We start from the raw sequence: 14,711 nt of genomic DNA, 5'->3' as shown, positions 1-14,711 counted from the left end.
TCAGGTTGGTCAAGCAGGACCTGCCTCTCATGAACCCGTGCTGGCTGGGCCTGATCCCCTGGTTGTCTTGCACATGCCTTGTGAGCGCCCTCAAGATGAACTGCTCCATCATCTTCCCCGGCACCGAGGTCAGACTGACAGGCCTGTAGTTCCCCGGATCCTCCTTCCAGCCCTTCCTGTAGATGGGCATCACATTGGCAAGCCTCCAGTCGTCCGGGACCTCCCCCGTTAACCAGGACTGCTGATAAATGATGGAGAGCGGCTTGGAGAGCACCTCCGCCATCTCCCTCAGCACTCTCAGGTGGGTCCCATCCGGCCCCATAGACTTGTGAGCATCCAGGTGGTGTAGCAGGTCATTGACTGCTTCCTCTTGGATTATGGGGCGTTCATCCTGCTTGCTGTCCCTGTCTTCCAGCTCAGGGGGCTGAATACCCTGAGGATAACTGGTCTGCCTGTTAAAGACTGAGGCAAAGGTGGCATTAAGTACCTCAGCCTTTTCCTCATCCTCGGTGACAATGTTCCCCCCCGCATCCAATAAAGGATGGAGATTCTCCTTGGCTCTCTTCTTGTCATTAATATATTTGTAAAAACATTTTTTGTTGTCTCTAACAGCAGCGGCTAGATTGCATTCTAGCTGGGCTTTTGCCTTTCTCATTTCCTCTCTGCATGACCTAACGAGATCCCTGTACTCTTCTTGAGTTGCCTGCCCCTTCTTCCACAAGTGGTCAACTCTCCTTTTTTTCTTGAGTCTCAGCAAGAGCTTCCTGTTCAGCCAGGCCGGTCGTCTTCCCCGCCTGTTCTTCTTATGGCGTATGGGGACAGCCTGCTCCTGCGCCTTTAAGCCTTCCTTCTTGAAGAACGTCCAGCCTTCCTGGACCCCTTTGCCCTTCAGGACTGTCTCCCAGGGGACTCTCTCAACCAGTGTCCTGAACAGGCCAACGTCCGCCCTCCGGAAGTCCATGGTTGCGGTTTTGCTGGCCCCCCTCCTTACTTCACCAAGAATGGAGAATTCTATCATTTCATGGTCGCTAAGCCCAAGACGGCCTCCGAGCATCACATCTCCCACCAGTCCTTCTCTGTTTGTAAACAGCAGGTCGAGCGAGGCACCTCCCCTGGTAGGCTCACTTACCAGCTGTGTCAGGAAGTTGTCTTCCACACACTCCAGGAACCTCCTAGACTGCTTCCTCTCTGCCGTGTTGTATTTCCAGCAGACGTCCGGGAAGTTGAAGTCCCCCACGAGAACAAGGGCTAGCGATTGTGAGACTTCTGCCAGCCGCTTGTAGAATGCTTCATCCACCTCTTCATCCTGGTTGGGTGGTCTATAACAGACTCCCAGCAGGATATCTGCCTCGTTGGCCTTCCCCCTCATCCTTACCCATAAACATTCAACCATATCATCATCACAATCGTTGAGCTCTAGACAATTGAAACACTCCCTAACATACAAGGCCACCCCACTGCCTCTCCCTCCTCGCCTGTCCCTTCTGAAGAGTTTATAGCCATCCATTGCAGCACTCCAATCATGAGAGTCACCCCACCATGTTTCTGTGATGGCGACTAAGTCATATCTCTCCCGCTGCACAATGGCTTCCAGCTCCTCCTGTTTGCCGCCCATGCTGCGTGCATTGGTGTAGAGGCACTTGAGCTGGGCTATCAATTTCTCCCCCAGCATTGGCATGCCACCCCTAGGCTCATCTCTAGTGAGCCTGGTTTTATCCCCTTCCCCCTTCGAACCTAGTTTAAAGCCCTCTTGATGAGCCCCGCCAATTCATGAGCCATGATCCTTTTCCCCCTGTGAGACAGCTGAACTCCGTCTGTCACCAGCAGGCCCGGTGCCATGTAAACCTCCCCATGATCAAAGAGCCAAAATTCCTCCGATGGCACCAGCCCCTGAGCGACGTGTTGATCAGGTGTGTTTTCCTGTTCCTTTCAGTATTCTTCCCTGCCACTGTAGGGATAGAGGAAAACACTACCTGTGCTCCTGATCCTTGAACCAGTCGCCCCAGTGCCCTGAAGTCCCTTTTGATCGCTTCAGGACTTCTCTCTGCAACCTCAAATCATGATCATCACCTTCAGATGTTGCTGATATTGCAAAGTAAATTGTTCACTTGAGGGACCTCAAAATCTTGCTCAAGACTTCATCACAGTTAATTTGGCCCCAGAACTTCCCACATGTAGGTAAGAAAGTATTTTCCCCCACTATCTAGACCATCTAACCTTGGAAATTGCCAGGATGCCCTCACATGGCACTGTGCAACCTTCTTCTGCTTCTAAATAAGACAGGTAATTCATCAGCATGGATGGCACCTCCAAAACCGTGGGCAGGGTTGGGCTCTGAGGCCTGTTTGCATCAATTAACATCACAGTGTTCAAAGATCCTCCAGCTAGAAGTGGCAAAGCAGTGTCCCGAGCTGGATGCCATGCAGATGTAAGACACTGCATCACATCTAACCCGAGCTGGCTAACCAGTCTGGGTGCAGCCACCAGTACTGATATGACTACGCTGTTTACTGGTTCAGATTGATGCCTGCTGGGCAAAAGGCACCGCACCATATAAACATGCCCAGAGCTAGCTCAAGGACCTCTGGCACGGCGCTGGTTACACAGAGCAGACATGGCCTTTGCGGGGTGCCAAAGGAGGAAAACAAACAAACAAACCATCGCTGAGGTTTGTAGGAAAAGTAGGAAAAAGTGGACTCTTCCATTGATTCCCACTCCCGTTTTTAACCCCAAAGCCATCCTTGCTCCTAAATTCTGTGATGCTTTATGCCTCTTGAAGCCACACATGCCAAAGTAAACAGCCACTTCGACCTCTTGCAGGCACTGCTCAGAGCCCTAAGCTGTTGTGTAGGAAATGCATGTTTTGCATGCATGCATGCCCTGCAGAAGCCATATAACATATTACAATCACAGTGCTAAGTGATACAAACTAGGGAATTTAAAAGTTACATTTGGCAACCTGCCCTTACTGTGTTCTAATTATTTCTTAATATCCCAATTTAAGGGCAGCATATTGGCCCCAATTTTAAATTGTCTGGCATTTATAAGTTTGTGTCACAGAATTAATGTTAAACAATTTTCAGATTCTTTATTGAAAACTGCTGATTGTGTATTGCCTGACAAAGCAGAATGTCTCCATGAGACTAATGATTTATTGTAAATATGGTAGTATTAAGGCTAACTATTCTGGGTATTAAAAATGCACGGAAAAAATCCGTTGAAAAAAGTGTTATGTGAGCTGTCATAATTTGTCAGTTTAATTTCTTTGTCATTTGCATTTCTTTTTCAAATGCCAAGAGCAATTAAACCTTATCCCACCACTAGAAGTTGCCAAATTTCACTTGAAATTAAAACAGAATAATGCGTCATGTTAGTTATTTTAATAATATTAAACAATAAAAACAGAAACAGGAAAGAGAAGAAAAGGAGACATGTAACAACTGCAGCTACAAACAAAGCAGCTAAAACATATAGGCTGCTTCTGCAACACACACACACACACGAACTCTCTAGGCTTCCTACGTTAACAAACCATTTCCCTTGACAGTGAGGCCACAGCAAAGCCTATGGTCTAAATGTCAATAAGCAGCTCCCAGCAACGTGCATTTTCTGCTGGTTTGACATCGCCATATTTTCAGTTCATCTTTCCACACAGTTTCCATGCAAGCCTCCATAACGAAATACCCCTTGCTTTTTGGACCGACGCAAGTCCCAGTGAGAAAGACAGAAGGGACTTGTGAGTCAGCAGGAGCTGGAGCTAGGACGACTCGATCACAACTTTGTTTCCTGTAGAAATAGCAGCTGCTGTCATATCTGTGTTTGAATTACATTGTGCAAGGCCTCTCCTAGCAATGGTCAAGCCATGGATGAAAAGATTGTTTCTAGGATTGTCTCCCACTGTGTCTGCCTCTCTATAGAGACATAGAATTGTCTTTATCATTATGAAATAGCCTGTTGCTATTCAGAAATACATTTAAAGGGATTTTAACATACAATAAGTTGTGAAATATGCAAACACAGTAATTTTTGATTGTCATGTTACAGGAACGGTGGTGCTGAGCAAACTAAAATTAAGCAAATATTTGGCCCTGGCCAGTTTAGCTTCTCCCTGCCCTTTTGCTTTATTCAAAAATTGGATGTGATCAGGGACCTAATTCTGCACTCAGGTCTGTTGCTTGAGCCATATGTTCCCAGCAACTCGGATACCCCATTGCTGACAAGTCTGGGTCGAGTTTGTTTCCTCTGGGAGGGAAGCAGCCAACCATAAACATCATCCCTACTTCTGTTCCCTGTGAGAAGTCCTACCACTGGTACCACTGCACCCATGGGGTTCTTGGAGAGGATGCTTTTGTACTGGTATCAGTACAAACCACATTAGCTTCTGTCTCCCAGTGTCTGCAGAAAAGGGGTCAGTTTTGTTGAAATGAATATGGCTACTTCTTTATTCTGGCACCTGCAACAGCAAATGGGACATCCTTTCTAGTGCTGAGCGGTGCCCAGAGCCAAGCATACACGGCTCCTTGGGTGTGGGATAACGAATCCGGGTGCCCCATCTCCTTTGACATCCTGCCTCTCCACAGGGCACCAGTGGGGGCTGCTCACTTTGGCCCTGGGACCCCCCCATGCTCACCCGGGGACTGCCGGGCCCCACCTGCCAGAAGGAGCAATTAGAGACCAATGCAGCTGCTTTACTCAGGATTTACATCTGTCTGTCAGAAGGTTGCTAGGTATTGTTATAGTCCTAAGCTACTTATATTTTCCAATTATACTTCAGGAAGAAGTCTCATAAACATTTTATGTGAAAATAAAAAATGGTTAAATAGTGAGACAGAGGAAAAAAAAAAAGACTTTTTGGTAAAATTCCATCCAGTCTACTTTTAGAGCTCAAAGCAATACCCCTGCAAGTCACCCCATAATTAAGCATCAAATTTCCTAAAAGACTCATAGTTAGAGACAATGAACGATGATTAAACAGCAGCAGACTAGATCCTTATTATCAGCCACCTGCTCTTTGGTCATACAATCTTGCTTTCCCCCTAGCAGATCACTTCCAGCCCCCTCAATTTGGGGTGTTTGAAGCCCCTGGAGCGCAGGCTGCTTTTCTCAGAGCGATTTGCGCCAGTGCCTCCCTTAATACAACCTTTCCTCCTCCGGACTGCTCCCTTGTGCTGTCAAAATGGTTGGCTCCTGCTACTATGGTCTGGTCCTTGCTAGAAGCGTATGGGGAAGCGATACCTGTCAAGTTTGGATTTCTACTTCCGTACACAACACTTGCTTCTTCACCATAGGTGGCAGTGATGATTCAGAGCACAGAACAGGGGGTCTGAGGGCAGTTTGCCAAAAAACCACACAACCGGCAGATGTAAACACATATAAGGCACAAACTCAGCACCTGATGGTCTGATGCTTGCTAGCTTTTATCAGAAAACAAAATCAGAACTTATTTGAAAATAATATCTGTATTATACCATCTCTCCAAACCAGATGGAGTTCATGATGCTTCTTTATAAGGAGTACTGTAGCGACTGGAATAGTTGCTTAAAATATCACGAGTGTGTGTCAACACAGTGCAACCACAGCATTTCTAGCTAAAAAGAACCATTTGAAGTAGGGTGGGTGGACCATCACTACATTAGAAGATGCACCGTCATTTTAGTCCTACATGGTATTTGGTTACTTCTAGTGCAAGCTCCTATGGAGTTATTCCAGGCTACATGTTTACAGACTTGGAAATAACACTGGAAGCAGCAGCATCACAAGGAAGTTTAATCCTCACAGAAATGTTTTCCAAGATCATGGCTTTATAAGCACGCTGTTCCAGCTTCTGGGTAAAGGGGCATAAGCCATGAGTATTATTCTAAAATTACAACAAGAAGAAATTCAACTTTCTAGCAGACAGTGACCTGTGACACACTATAGCATCTGCTTCAACTGAGGCCATGAGTGCAAATAGGAGACAAATAAAGATACACAATGTAGTATAAAAGAGTTGATTATCGCTTTGTATTTTATTGCCCATGTGCAAACCATTTTGTGATCTACAGAACATGGCATATGAACCTAATAAAAGTCAACATGGCACCATTGATAGCCACATTTTGCAAGGACAACGAGTGAACTTATACGTAAGAGTGAGGAGGAGAGAAAGGAGATGCTGTTGTCCTGTCCAAAAATATCTTCCCACTATTGGGGAGAACAAGAGAAGGAAAAACCCCAAGAACACATACATTAGTCACTTGGGCAAGGTACCAACAAAGATCAAAACAGAAGCTGCCAGCAGGACACGACTGATTTTGCTGCTGGAGTTTGGAGTTCTCATTGCATCTCAAGGGCTGACAAACCCACAGTTACACTGTCCCTGTCTCTATTGCAAGTGGTTTTGTTTCAATAGGTTTCCAAATTGATAGGGACAATTCAGCCAAGCTTAAGCCTTAGATGGCCAAAGGATTTCAGAGCCCTTTATGGGCAACAAGTGAACCTTACATCACACTGAGATTATTATCTAGCCTAACTCTGCACACAGATCAGCTGGGCCACATTAGAGGTTTTTGAACACTGTGAGTTGATGAGAAAACCAGGCTCATAATCTGAAGCCCACCTCCCAGCTTGCTCTTCTAACTACCTGAATGTTTTTCACCCTCATGTTTTAAATAAATGCACCCTGTTTGCCTCAAATTCAGGTAAGAGACTACAAAGTATCTCTAAGGTCAAATCCTTAACCAGCATTCAATCCCAGCAGTCTTATTTTTAAAGGATGCTAAATAAGTACTATTGACTTACTGCAAGACAAAAATGACCAGTTACTTCAGAAGCAAGGGGATTACAGTCAGCAAACAGCTTCCTATGTCTCTCACCCTTCCTGTCACATGTGATATCACACAGAAGAAGGCTAAATTGACGCTTGCTATTCACCCTGTCCAACAACATTTCAGGCCTCAGGTTAAATAGTCTTGCTTCAATGGAAAGCTCTTAGTTTCACTACTGGTCAAATACTAAGTTTGATGTGCTACTGGATATTCCTCAGAGATAGGATATTCAACGCGCAAGACCTCCAGTCCCTTTAAAACAGATTATTTACTGGAAGGCATAGCCTGCAGCCACAGTCGTAGAGCCTACATAATTCAGGGTAACAATTAACCACAGCTAGCTCATTACTGCTAAAATAGTATTCCGAGTGCGAAGAAGTCATACAGTCCCCAAGAAACGTGAAACAAGGCCTCCCGTTTTTGTTCAATACTAGTACGGTATGCACGACATGGCACCTTGCTATGGTGCCATTCACCCTGATGAAATCCCTCCCCCCCAGCTTTTGGCACCTTGTGTTGGCACGCTCCTTGGGTATGAATGAGTGTGTGAGACTCGTCCACTTTAAGGTGAGACGGCTGCCCGGGCAGGACACGGCTGACTACGAGCTCTGGGGGAAGGGATGATGCTGATCTCACTCCTTACAGGAAATCCCCCCCAAAAAGCATCACTTGGGAGCACGTCTGTTTCCGCAGCTTCTCTCTTCCTGCTACCTCAAGTTTCTCGCTACTTTTATATTCGCTTTCTTTCCCATGAGTTATTTCCAGCCCTTCCTTGGTTTTTTAAAGCCAGTTTTATTACATCATTGCTGTCGCCAGGCTTGATGTGTCTGGCCCAAAGCAGACGTGTGCAGTAAAGCCGGAGCCCAGGACCTGCTGGTGGAGGCATGCAGGGGGCTGCTGGCTGCCCTTCCCTGCCCGTAGCGGCAGGCAGTCTTGCGGCTGAATACCTGCAGCTATCCCATCAGAAACAGCCGATGCCAAAACAGGCAAAAAAATACAACTAGAACGGTCCTGATGTGCCATACACAGATGGATGAATATTTTATTGTTATTCCAGGAAAGGCTTTTAAAAGAACACACAAGACAACGATTATGTGGAGCTGTCTCGGTACACAGATTAAAAATATAAGCAATCTAACATTTAAAGGAAAGGACTTTTTAAATGAAAACATTGTTTCTTAAAACCACAGAATAACACGGACCAAAACAGCTAAAGGGTACACACAGGTGACCTATTAGCAACACTGATCTTTTTAAATAAGAGTTTTAGCCAGAAAATTATTTTTATGGTGGCACAGAAGATGAGTGATGAATTACAGAGATATTTCTGTTATGCAGAGCAGAAGATGGAGTTTTGCCCAACAATTATCCATGGTCTGACTTTGAAAGTCTCTTTGGCAGCATGATGAATTTAATAACAAAGGCCTGATTCACTGACACTGATAACCAAGTTGTTATTTCTAACACTCGGTGGCTGGAACTCGCAGCTGTGCTAATATTCTGCAGTTCTGTATTGCCAGAAATAGCATCTCTTTACGAAGGATTCAGGCAGGTATCCAGTTTGTATACATTAGTATGTTTACATTTCAATTGGCAAACTGCTGAAGAACAAATTAATTAGGCAGTTAGTTTTATGGTTGCAAATATCCTGCTCCTTTCTGTTTGATCTTGTAAGTGCCCAGATTACACCGCGTGGGTTTTCAAAGGTGCACTCGCATCCCTGTAGAAGTCAGAGGGCACGGGCCAGATCTACAGAGGTATTCAACTGCACGGTCCCCACGTTGGCACCCAGCTCTGTTTGGCTGCAATTAGGGATCAAGAGCCCTAAAAATACCTCTGCACACCCAGCCGTGTTTACCCAGCTCCCTGTAGACTTTTTGGAAACGGATGTATTCCCTACACCGCTCAAAGCGTGGAATCAGCTGGACTCTTGGAAGAGCTGCCTGGAGAAAGGAGCGTGCCCATGCCACATGTGGGGCTGAAGCTGGCTGGGGGTTCGGCCAGACTGACTGCAGGCAGCGAGAAGCTCGCTGGTAACCACGGTGGAAGCTGGAGCATGGCCCTACCCTCTGCCGTGACACCCTCACTAAGGCTTAATTCCATCTGTAGCTAGGTTGGTTTGGTGGTTTTTTTTTTTTTAACAACTAGTTTTTAATTCTCCTTCCAAAAGGATTATTTTAACTAATTTCAACCGTATATATATTGTTTTCTAAAAAATGCAAAGTATCGGTCACTGTTTCTGCATGAAAAAAAATAATATCTGGAGTTATTCAGTAAACTGGTGTTATAAGAGGCTTTGAGAGTAGCTGGTAAAGTTGTGCAGAGAGCAAAGCCTTACTTATTTTAACTTCCAAATTTTGCAGATAGCAACCGAACTGGAATCTTCCTAAGGCAAAAAATATATACACACACAGGAAAATCTGTTTCTATGGCTTTCAGATACTAGCTTCCCTCTTCACCCCGCAAAACTGGCCTTTAAAATAAATGTGACTCATTCCAGAACAGATTCTTATAGCTGGATTAAAGTGATAGCTCTGTCAAGACTTTAATAGTATTAGCTGTTGATGCTGGGGAGTTTAAAAACCTGGAGGAATTAGCAGCTCTGCCTGCCAGGGTATCTCTTGCCCACAGGCATTCTGTGCTGGAGAACAGGAATCCTTCGCCTCCGACCAGAAAATTCTGCCTCATCATGGAATATCGAACACACGTCATTATCATTTATTATGTTAAGGCCTCTTAAAAGCTGGCCAAAGCACCAAGTGCAAAGAGTATTCCTAATCTTATCTATTTCACAAAAATGAACATTATACTAGGACCATGTCAGTTTTTAAGTTCAAAGGTACTGGCAACGTAATTTTCCATGATGCCAACATTTCAATTTCTGGAAAAACTTGTTTTTATTTTTGTCTTGAACTTTATAGAAATAAAAGCAGCAAGACCCTTTAATCTGTTTGTTGCAGAAGTCGACAGCAATACACTTGAGGATGACCTGGACAGCTTAGCTGACATAAGCAAGTTTTGCTATTATTATTAAAACAACAACAAAAAAACCCCCACCCACAAACCACCCAAAAATAAGATACATATGGTATCACCTCTGAAATCTACTGTAGAATAATTTTTTCACACACTATAGAAGTGATTGTCACTTTTAAGGTCAACATTAGACAAATCTGATGATTTGAGCAGGTTTCAAAGGGCACAGAATCTACTGCAGATTCTGTGTCCTAGTATGTATTGTAATACCAATAAGTCAGTGAGACATTGACACGTTCAAGTTTTACAGCAGTCAAAGCAACATGCGACATATCCATCCCAAAGAGCTCTCTTTTTGCTCTGCTTAGTGCTACAAGGTAATGCAAAAGGGAAATGCAAATAATGCATTTCGTCACAGATGCAACATTGGTATTGTGTGCGCCTCCTTAGAAACCATGAAGTGCATTATTTGGCATGAAAATGCATGATCTAAAGTTGGAACATCAAAGAAAACAATAAAAAGTGCAAATATATTCAATATTTTATGTACTAAATATAAAAGAGAGCAAGGCATTATATGGAGAAAATAGAAACAGCTTAAAATAAGACATGAGAGACATGCATTATCTACTTTTCGTTAGCTTTATTAGTTACCTATCCGCACCTACTGCAATCTGTGAGAGAGATTTTCCTACTGAAGTATATGCATTTTTCCCTTCCTGCCACATTTTCTGCATATAGCTTCCAAAATAACACTGAAAACCTTAAAAAGGCAGATCCTACATTACAGTTTAGGTTCACATTTCCAGGAAACACAGACTTAAAACAGAAAAAACAGACTGTTAAAGGGTTAACAACTTAAGTGTGTCACATTTTCCATGTAGAAATTTGCTTTAATAAAGGACACTGAAAAGGAAGAAGCCACAAAGGCTAAAGAAACACACCTCCTGCAGCAAGTGAGACAGGATACAAACGAACCCCGTAGCTCCACTAAGAATGAAGATCTGTTTTATTTCACTTACCAGCATTATCCATTTTCCCCCCTCGGTATTCAAAAAAGCAGAGTTCCCCAGAAAAGCAGCCGGTACAGTCTCAGTCTCGCTCTCGCTAATGAAGCTGGCTGCCCTTCTCCTGGTTATTAGACCTTGCTGGCAGTCAGAGCATACTTCATGCACTGACTGCAGTAGACATCACCAGGAAATTTATATCTCCAAGGATGACAAACAGCCATTAGCTCCATTATAGGCTGATTAAGATTGTGCGAGCCTATCAAGTAGATACTTAAATCCCCCAGGGTTTTACCTCTTCGGGGAGAAAACAAAAGAACTCCAAGCCTATAATATTGAATATACGTTTCTGAAAAGTAAAAGTAACGGTAATGAGGAAAGGTTTAATGGGTAGGAAGGCAAAACTTTAAGTAAAAAAGGGATATATTACAGAGCAAAGGGCTGTGATTTATCAGTGACGCAACAGCAAAAGTTTTAAGGAGAAAAAAAGGGGAGGAATCTATGGCTGAGAAAGTGTTAGGTTAGATTACGATTTGCAGCCGTTTTAGCTTTGGCTGTGCTTTAAATCCTACAAGTTCTGCACCTGATGTTCCCTATGGTTTGTGAGAAACACAGTAGATGTGCTTATCTGCAAATGCATGTCAATATATTAATTGCCTGGAGACATTCATTATTATACTGTTCATAGCTGAATGTAAGGAAATGGTGAAAAGTAACTACAGGGCTTTACTTCTTTTAAAGTCCAAGTAAAAACACACTGGATGCTGGAGGGGTTAGACTCAGCAAAATCTGAATGACATATGCTGAGATGAACAAGTATTACTTCTAAATTTTCCATACCACCTGAGTCTCTGATGCACAGGCTTTTCCTCCATTGAAGTAAACAAACAAACAAAACCAGTATAGACTCCTAAACATTTCCCTTCCCTACACTTCTAGAGTTTCCTCCTTATAAATGAAAAAAAAAAAAAAATCTTATTTTCAATCTCTCCCCTGGCAGCAGCAGGTGAACAGCAGCAGTACATGGAGGGTACCAGGAAATTTGCGTTCCATCCCCCGTTTTGGCACTGATTTGCTGTGTAACCCTAAACAAGGCATTTTGTGCCACAGTGTTTGCCCAGTGGTGAAAGGGAGACCATGACACACACTGCCTTTGGTGAAAGAGAATGTCACAAAGTACTGACACTACATAAATGCCACACAGTATCTTCTCAATATTTTTCCCTTCTTCTAAATAATTCACTCAGCTACTCCAATCCTCTTTATTGCAATGGAAAAGAAATACAGATTTTTGTGTCTGTATTATATTGACATGAACCCCCCTCAGCCTCACAGCATCACATGAGCAACAAAATACATTTTCCATTCATCACCCCTTCGCTGCCCCTTCGATCTTATTTGTCCTTTTTAAATGTTAAATAAAAAGACTATTGCAGCACTGATCTATTTACACTGATTAAGAAGTGGAGAGAATCAATGGCTGAGAGCTAAAGTCATCAGCAAGAATGGAGAATATCTAGGGCATACTGGATATATTCTGTATTTCCAGAAAGGAAGTGCTTGGAGGGCTAAGGAGAGACTAAAGATTAGAAAACTGTCACACTTCATATTAAGCTTCTATTTATAAGTGGCTTACAAAGAGCTTATAAAAAATAGAAGTTTTCATAAGCACGTTGCATTAGTATGTCACAGATAGCTACAACCACACCAATACAAAGGGTTAAAAATGATCAATAAGGAGCTTATTCATCTGCTAGATTCTGTATCAGTTAATGACAATTGATTAATGTGCCAATTTAGGTAATTGGTTAATGTGCATCTGATGAAATCTGGTTGCATAGAAGCACTAAACTGGAGGCTGTGAGATGGCCACCTGATAGATGCAACCATTTTCCTCTAATTTCTCTGTGGGAGGTAGCTGCCTGGAGAGTGCTGGGTTCCTGGAGAAAAGGAGAGAAAGTGAGGCCTCTTGGTGAGTCTTCAAAGCCCCACAGGTCCTGGAGAGAGCTGGGGGATGTACTGCAGCACCGGCAGACTGCTCGGGAGAGAAGAGCAGAGGATTGTGCCTTTGTGCCAGGATGCTATTGCTTAACTATGGAGCCAACCAAGGGAAAAGCAAGCTGCCTGCCTAAAAGGAAGAGATTCCCTGGTCTGGAGATGGGGCTCTGCAGAGCTGCAAAACCTACAGGTGTCTGACTGAGCCCAAACAACACTGAGGGATGGTGGCAAAACCACCGCAGGGCAGAAAGGCATATGCATATCTTAAATGCTAGTAAGTAAGCAAATGTCTTGTGCTGACTAAAGCTAAGAGAGATTGGATTCAAAACCAATCTGTTTGCTTTGAGTTTCACTTGGGCTCGGAAAGGGGAGCTATGCACTTCAGCAGCCACCAGGCAATGGTGCAGCTATAGGAAACCAGTATGGTTTCCTGTATCCCCTATGTGGCTGGGGATACAGGTGGGCAACAGCCTGTGCCAAAGAGCCCAAGAGAAGATGCAAAGCTGCACCTACTTAGACCTCAGGGCAATGAAGAGCTCCAGGTGGTGACTATTTCTATGTGGCAGGCAGGTCCCAGTGTATGTACTGTGGCTGAACGCCATCTGTGGGGCAGATGGGCTTCATGGTGTCTTTCAGTGTGCTGGTCCCCTAACCAGGCAGATGAGAAGACCTACGGGAGCATACCACAGCTCCCATCCTGCCCACATGCAGAAGTTTCCTTCCAAAGAAGCTCTGGAAGATGGTAATGTGTACCCAGGTCCCATCCTGACATGCAGTTCCGATATAGTCACAGCCTCTGCTCAGCTGAGGATCAGGATTGTAAGGTGCTAACTAGAGTCTGGGAAGTACCAATTAAAACAGCTTGATAAGCATTGCGTTTGGGTGCTTCATCAGGGCTGTGTGATAGGTAACCATTTATTAACTCTTGAAAGCTAACTATAAATGGGAACTTAATATGATATATGACCTAAATCTCTTCCATTTGAACAGAAAATATCTCACCAAGAACCTTCCAAAAAAAGAAAACTTTACAAAATACATGACATTTTTTTTCTTGTAGGTAATTAGATTATTACGTAGAAATTAACAAATGCGTATGATCAGATGCCATTATTACAGGATTAAAGCAATGTCTCCCTGACTGCACATGGGCAAAAGAAAGATATAGATATTAGGTGGGGTTGAACAGTTGGCTGCAGTTGTTATTTAAAAGTTAAATATACATATATTCCAGGCATAAACTTATTTACTATGTGAGTACAGAGCAACCCCATCACAATCCATAGTTGCATAACACCAAAACACCTCAGTCTGTTTAAGGGCAATTTTGGGTAAGGATTGAGAAGATCGGGTCTGCACAGGTCCAAAGCTCTCTGTTCCCCTTCCCAAAATCTCGTACTTCGTCAACCCGTATCCCAGTTTTCTTCAGCTATGAGGTGGTCTTGGCTCACAGTTCATTTCAGTCATAGGCACTTAAGACCTGGGTTCAATTCCCTGTTCAGCCACAGACCTCCTCAACGATTTTGTGCAAGCTCCTCCAACATCTGACCTCCTACAGGAACGGTTTGTACCATGCTCGCTCCCCACACCTCATCTGTGTGAGGATAAACACACTGGAGGTTGTGCGAGACCCTGGTGGTACAGTGTTAAGAGCCAATGAAGCAGGTAATCAGTGCCACCTCCTAGAGAAGAAAGCATTATGGGGTACATTAGAAGCACCACTAATGACTCAGAACTCTAATGATCGCGTTTTTCAATGTACCTGATGTACACAGCCTGCTGCAGTAATGACATTTCACTCCCAGGAAAATCGATGAGGGATTCACAGAGGCACAGCAATCTGCCCAGGTAAGAAGCAAATAGAAAAAGCAGGGTAAACAGAGGCCTCAGCACCCAGCCATCAAAACCACTTTGAGTTGACAAA

The 14,711-nt window shown here is 43.8% G+C and overlaps 1 protein-coding gene across 4 annotated transcripts in view; it reads right to left on the bottom strand.

Moving 5' to 3' along the window:
- Positions 1-14,711, bottom strand: part of PHACTR2 (phosphatase and actin regulator 2) — a 151,211-nt gene that overhangs the window by 108,896 nt on the left and 27,604 nt on the right. The window contains exon 1 of one of the 4 annotated variants that reach the window (XM_076333759.1): positions 10,805-11,137. The exons of the other annotated variants lie outside the window; for them this stretch is intronic. Coding sequence (XP_076189874.1) covers positions 10,805-10,817 — 13 coding nt within the window. The 5' untranslated portion in view covers positions 10,818-11,137. Of the gene's footprint in view, positions 1-10,804; positions 11,138-14,711 lie in introns of those variants that run through there. 4 annotated transcript variants of the gene reach the window in all.

This window comes from Aptenodytes patagonicus, chromosome 3 (assembly GCF_965638725.1).
Source record: "Aptenodytes patagonicus chromosome 3, bAptPat1.pri.cur, whole genome shotgun sequence".
NCBI lineage: Eukaryota > Metazoa > Chordata > Aves > Sphenisciformes > Spheniscidae > Aptenodytes > Aptenodytes patagonicus.
The sequence above is the reverse complement of the archived record's forward strand: the minus strand, read 5'-3'. Positions and strand labels throughout refer to the sequence as shown.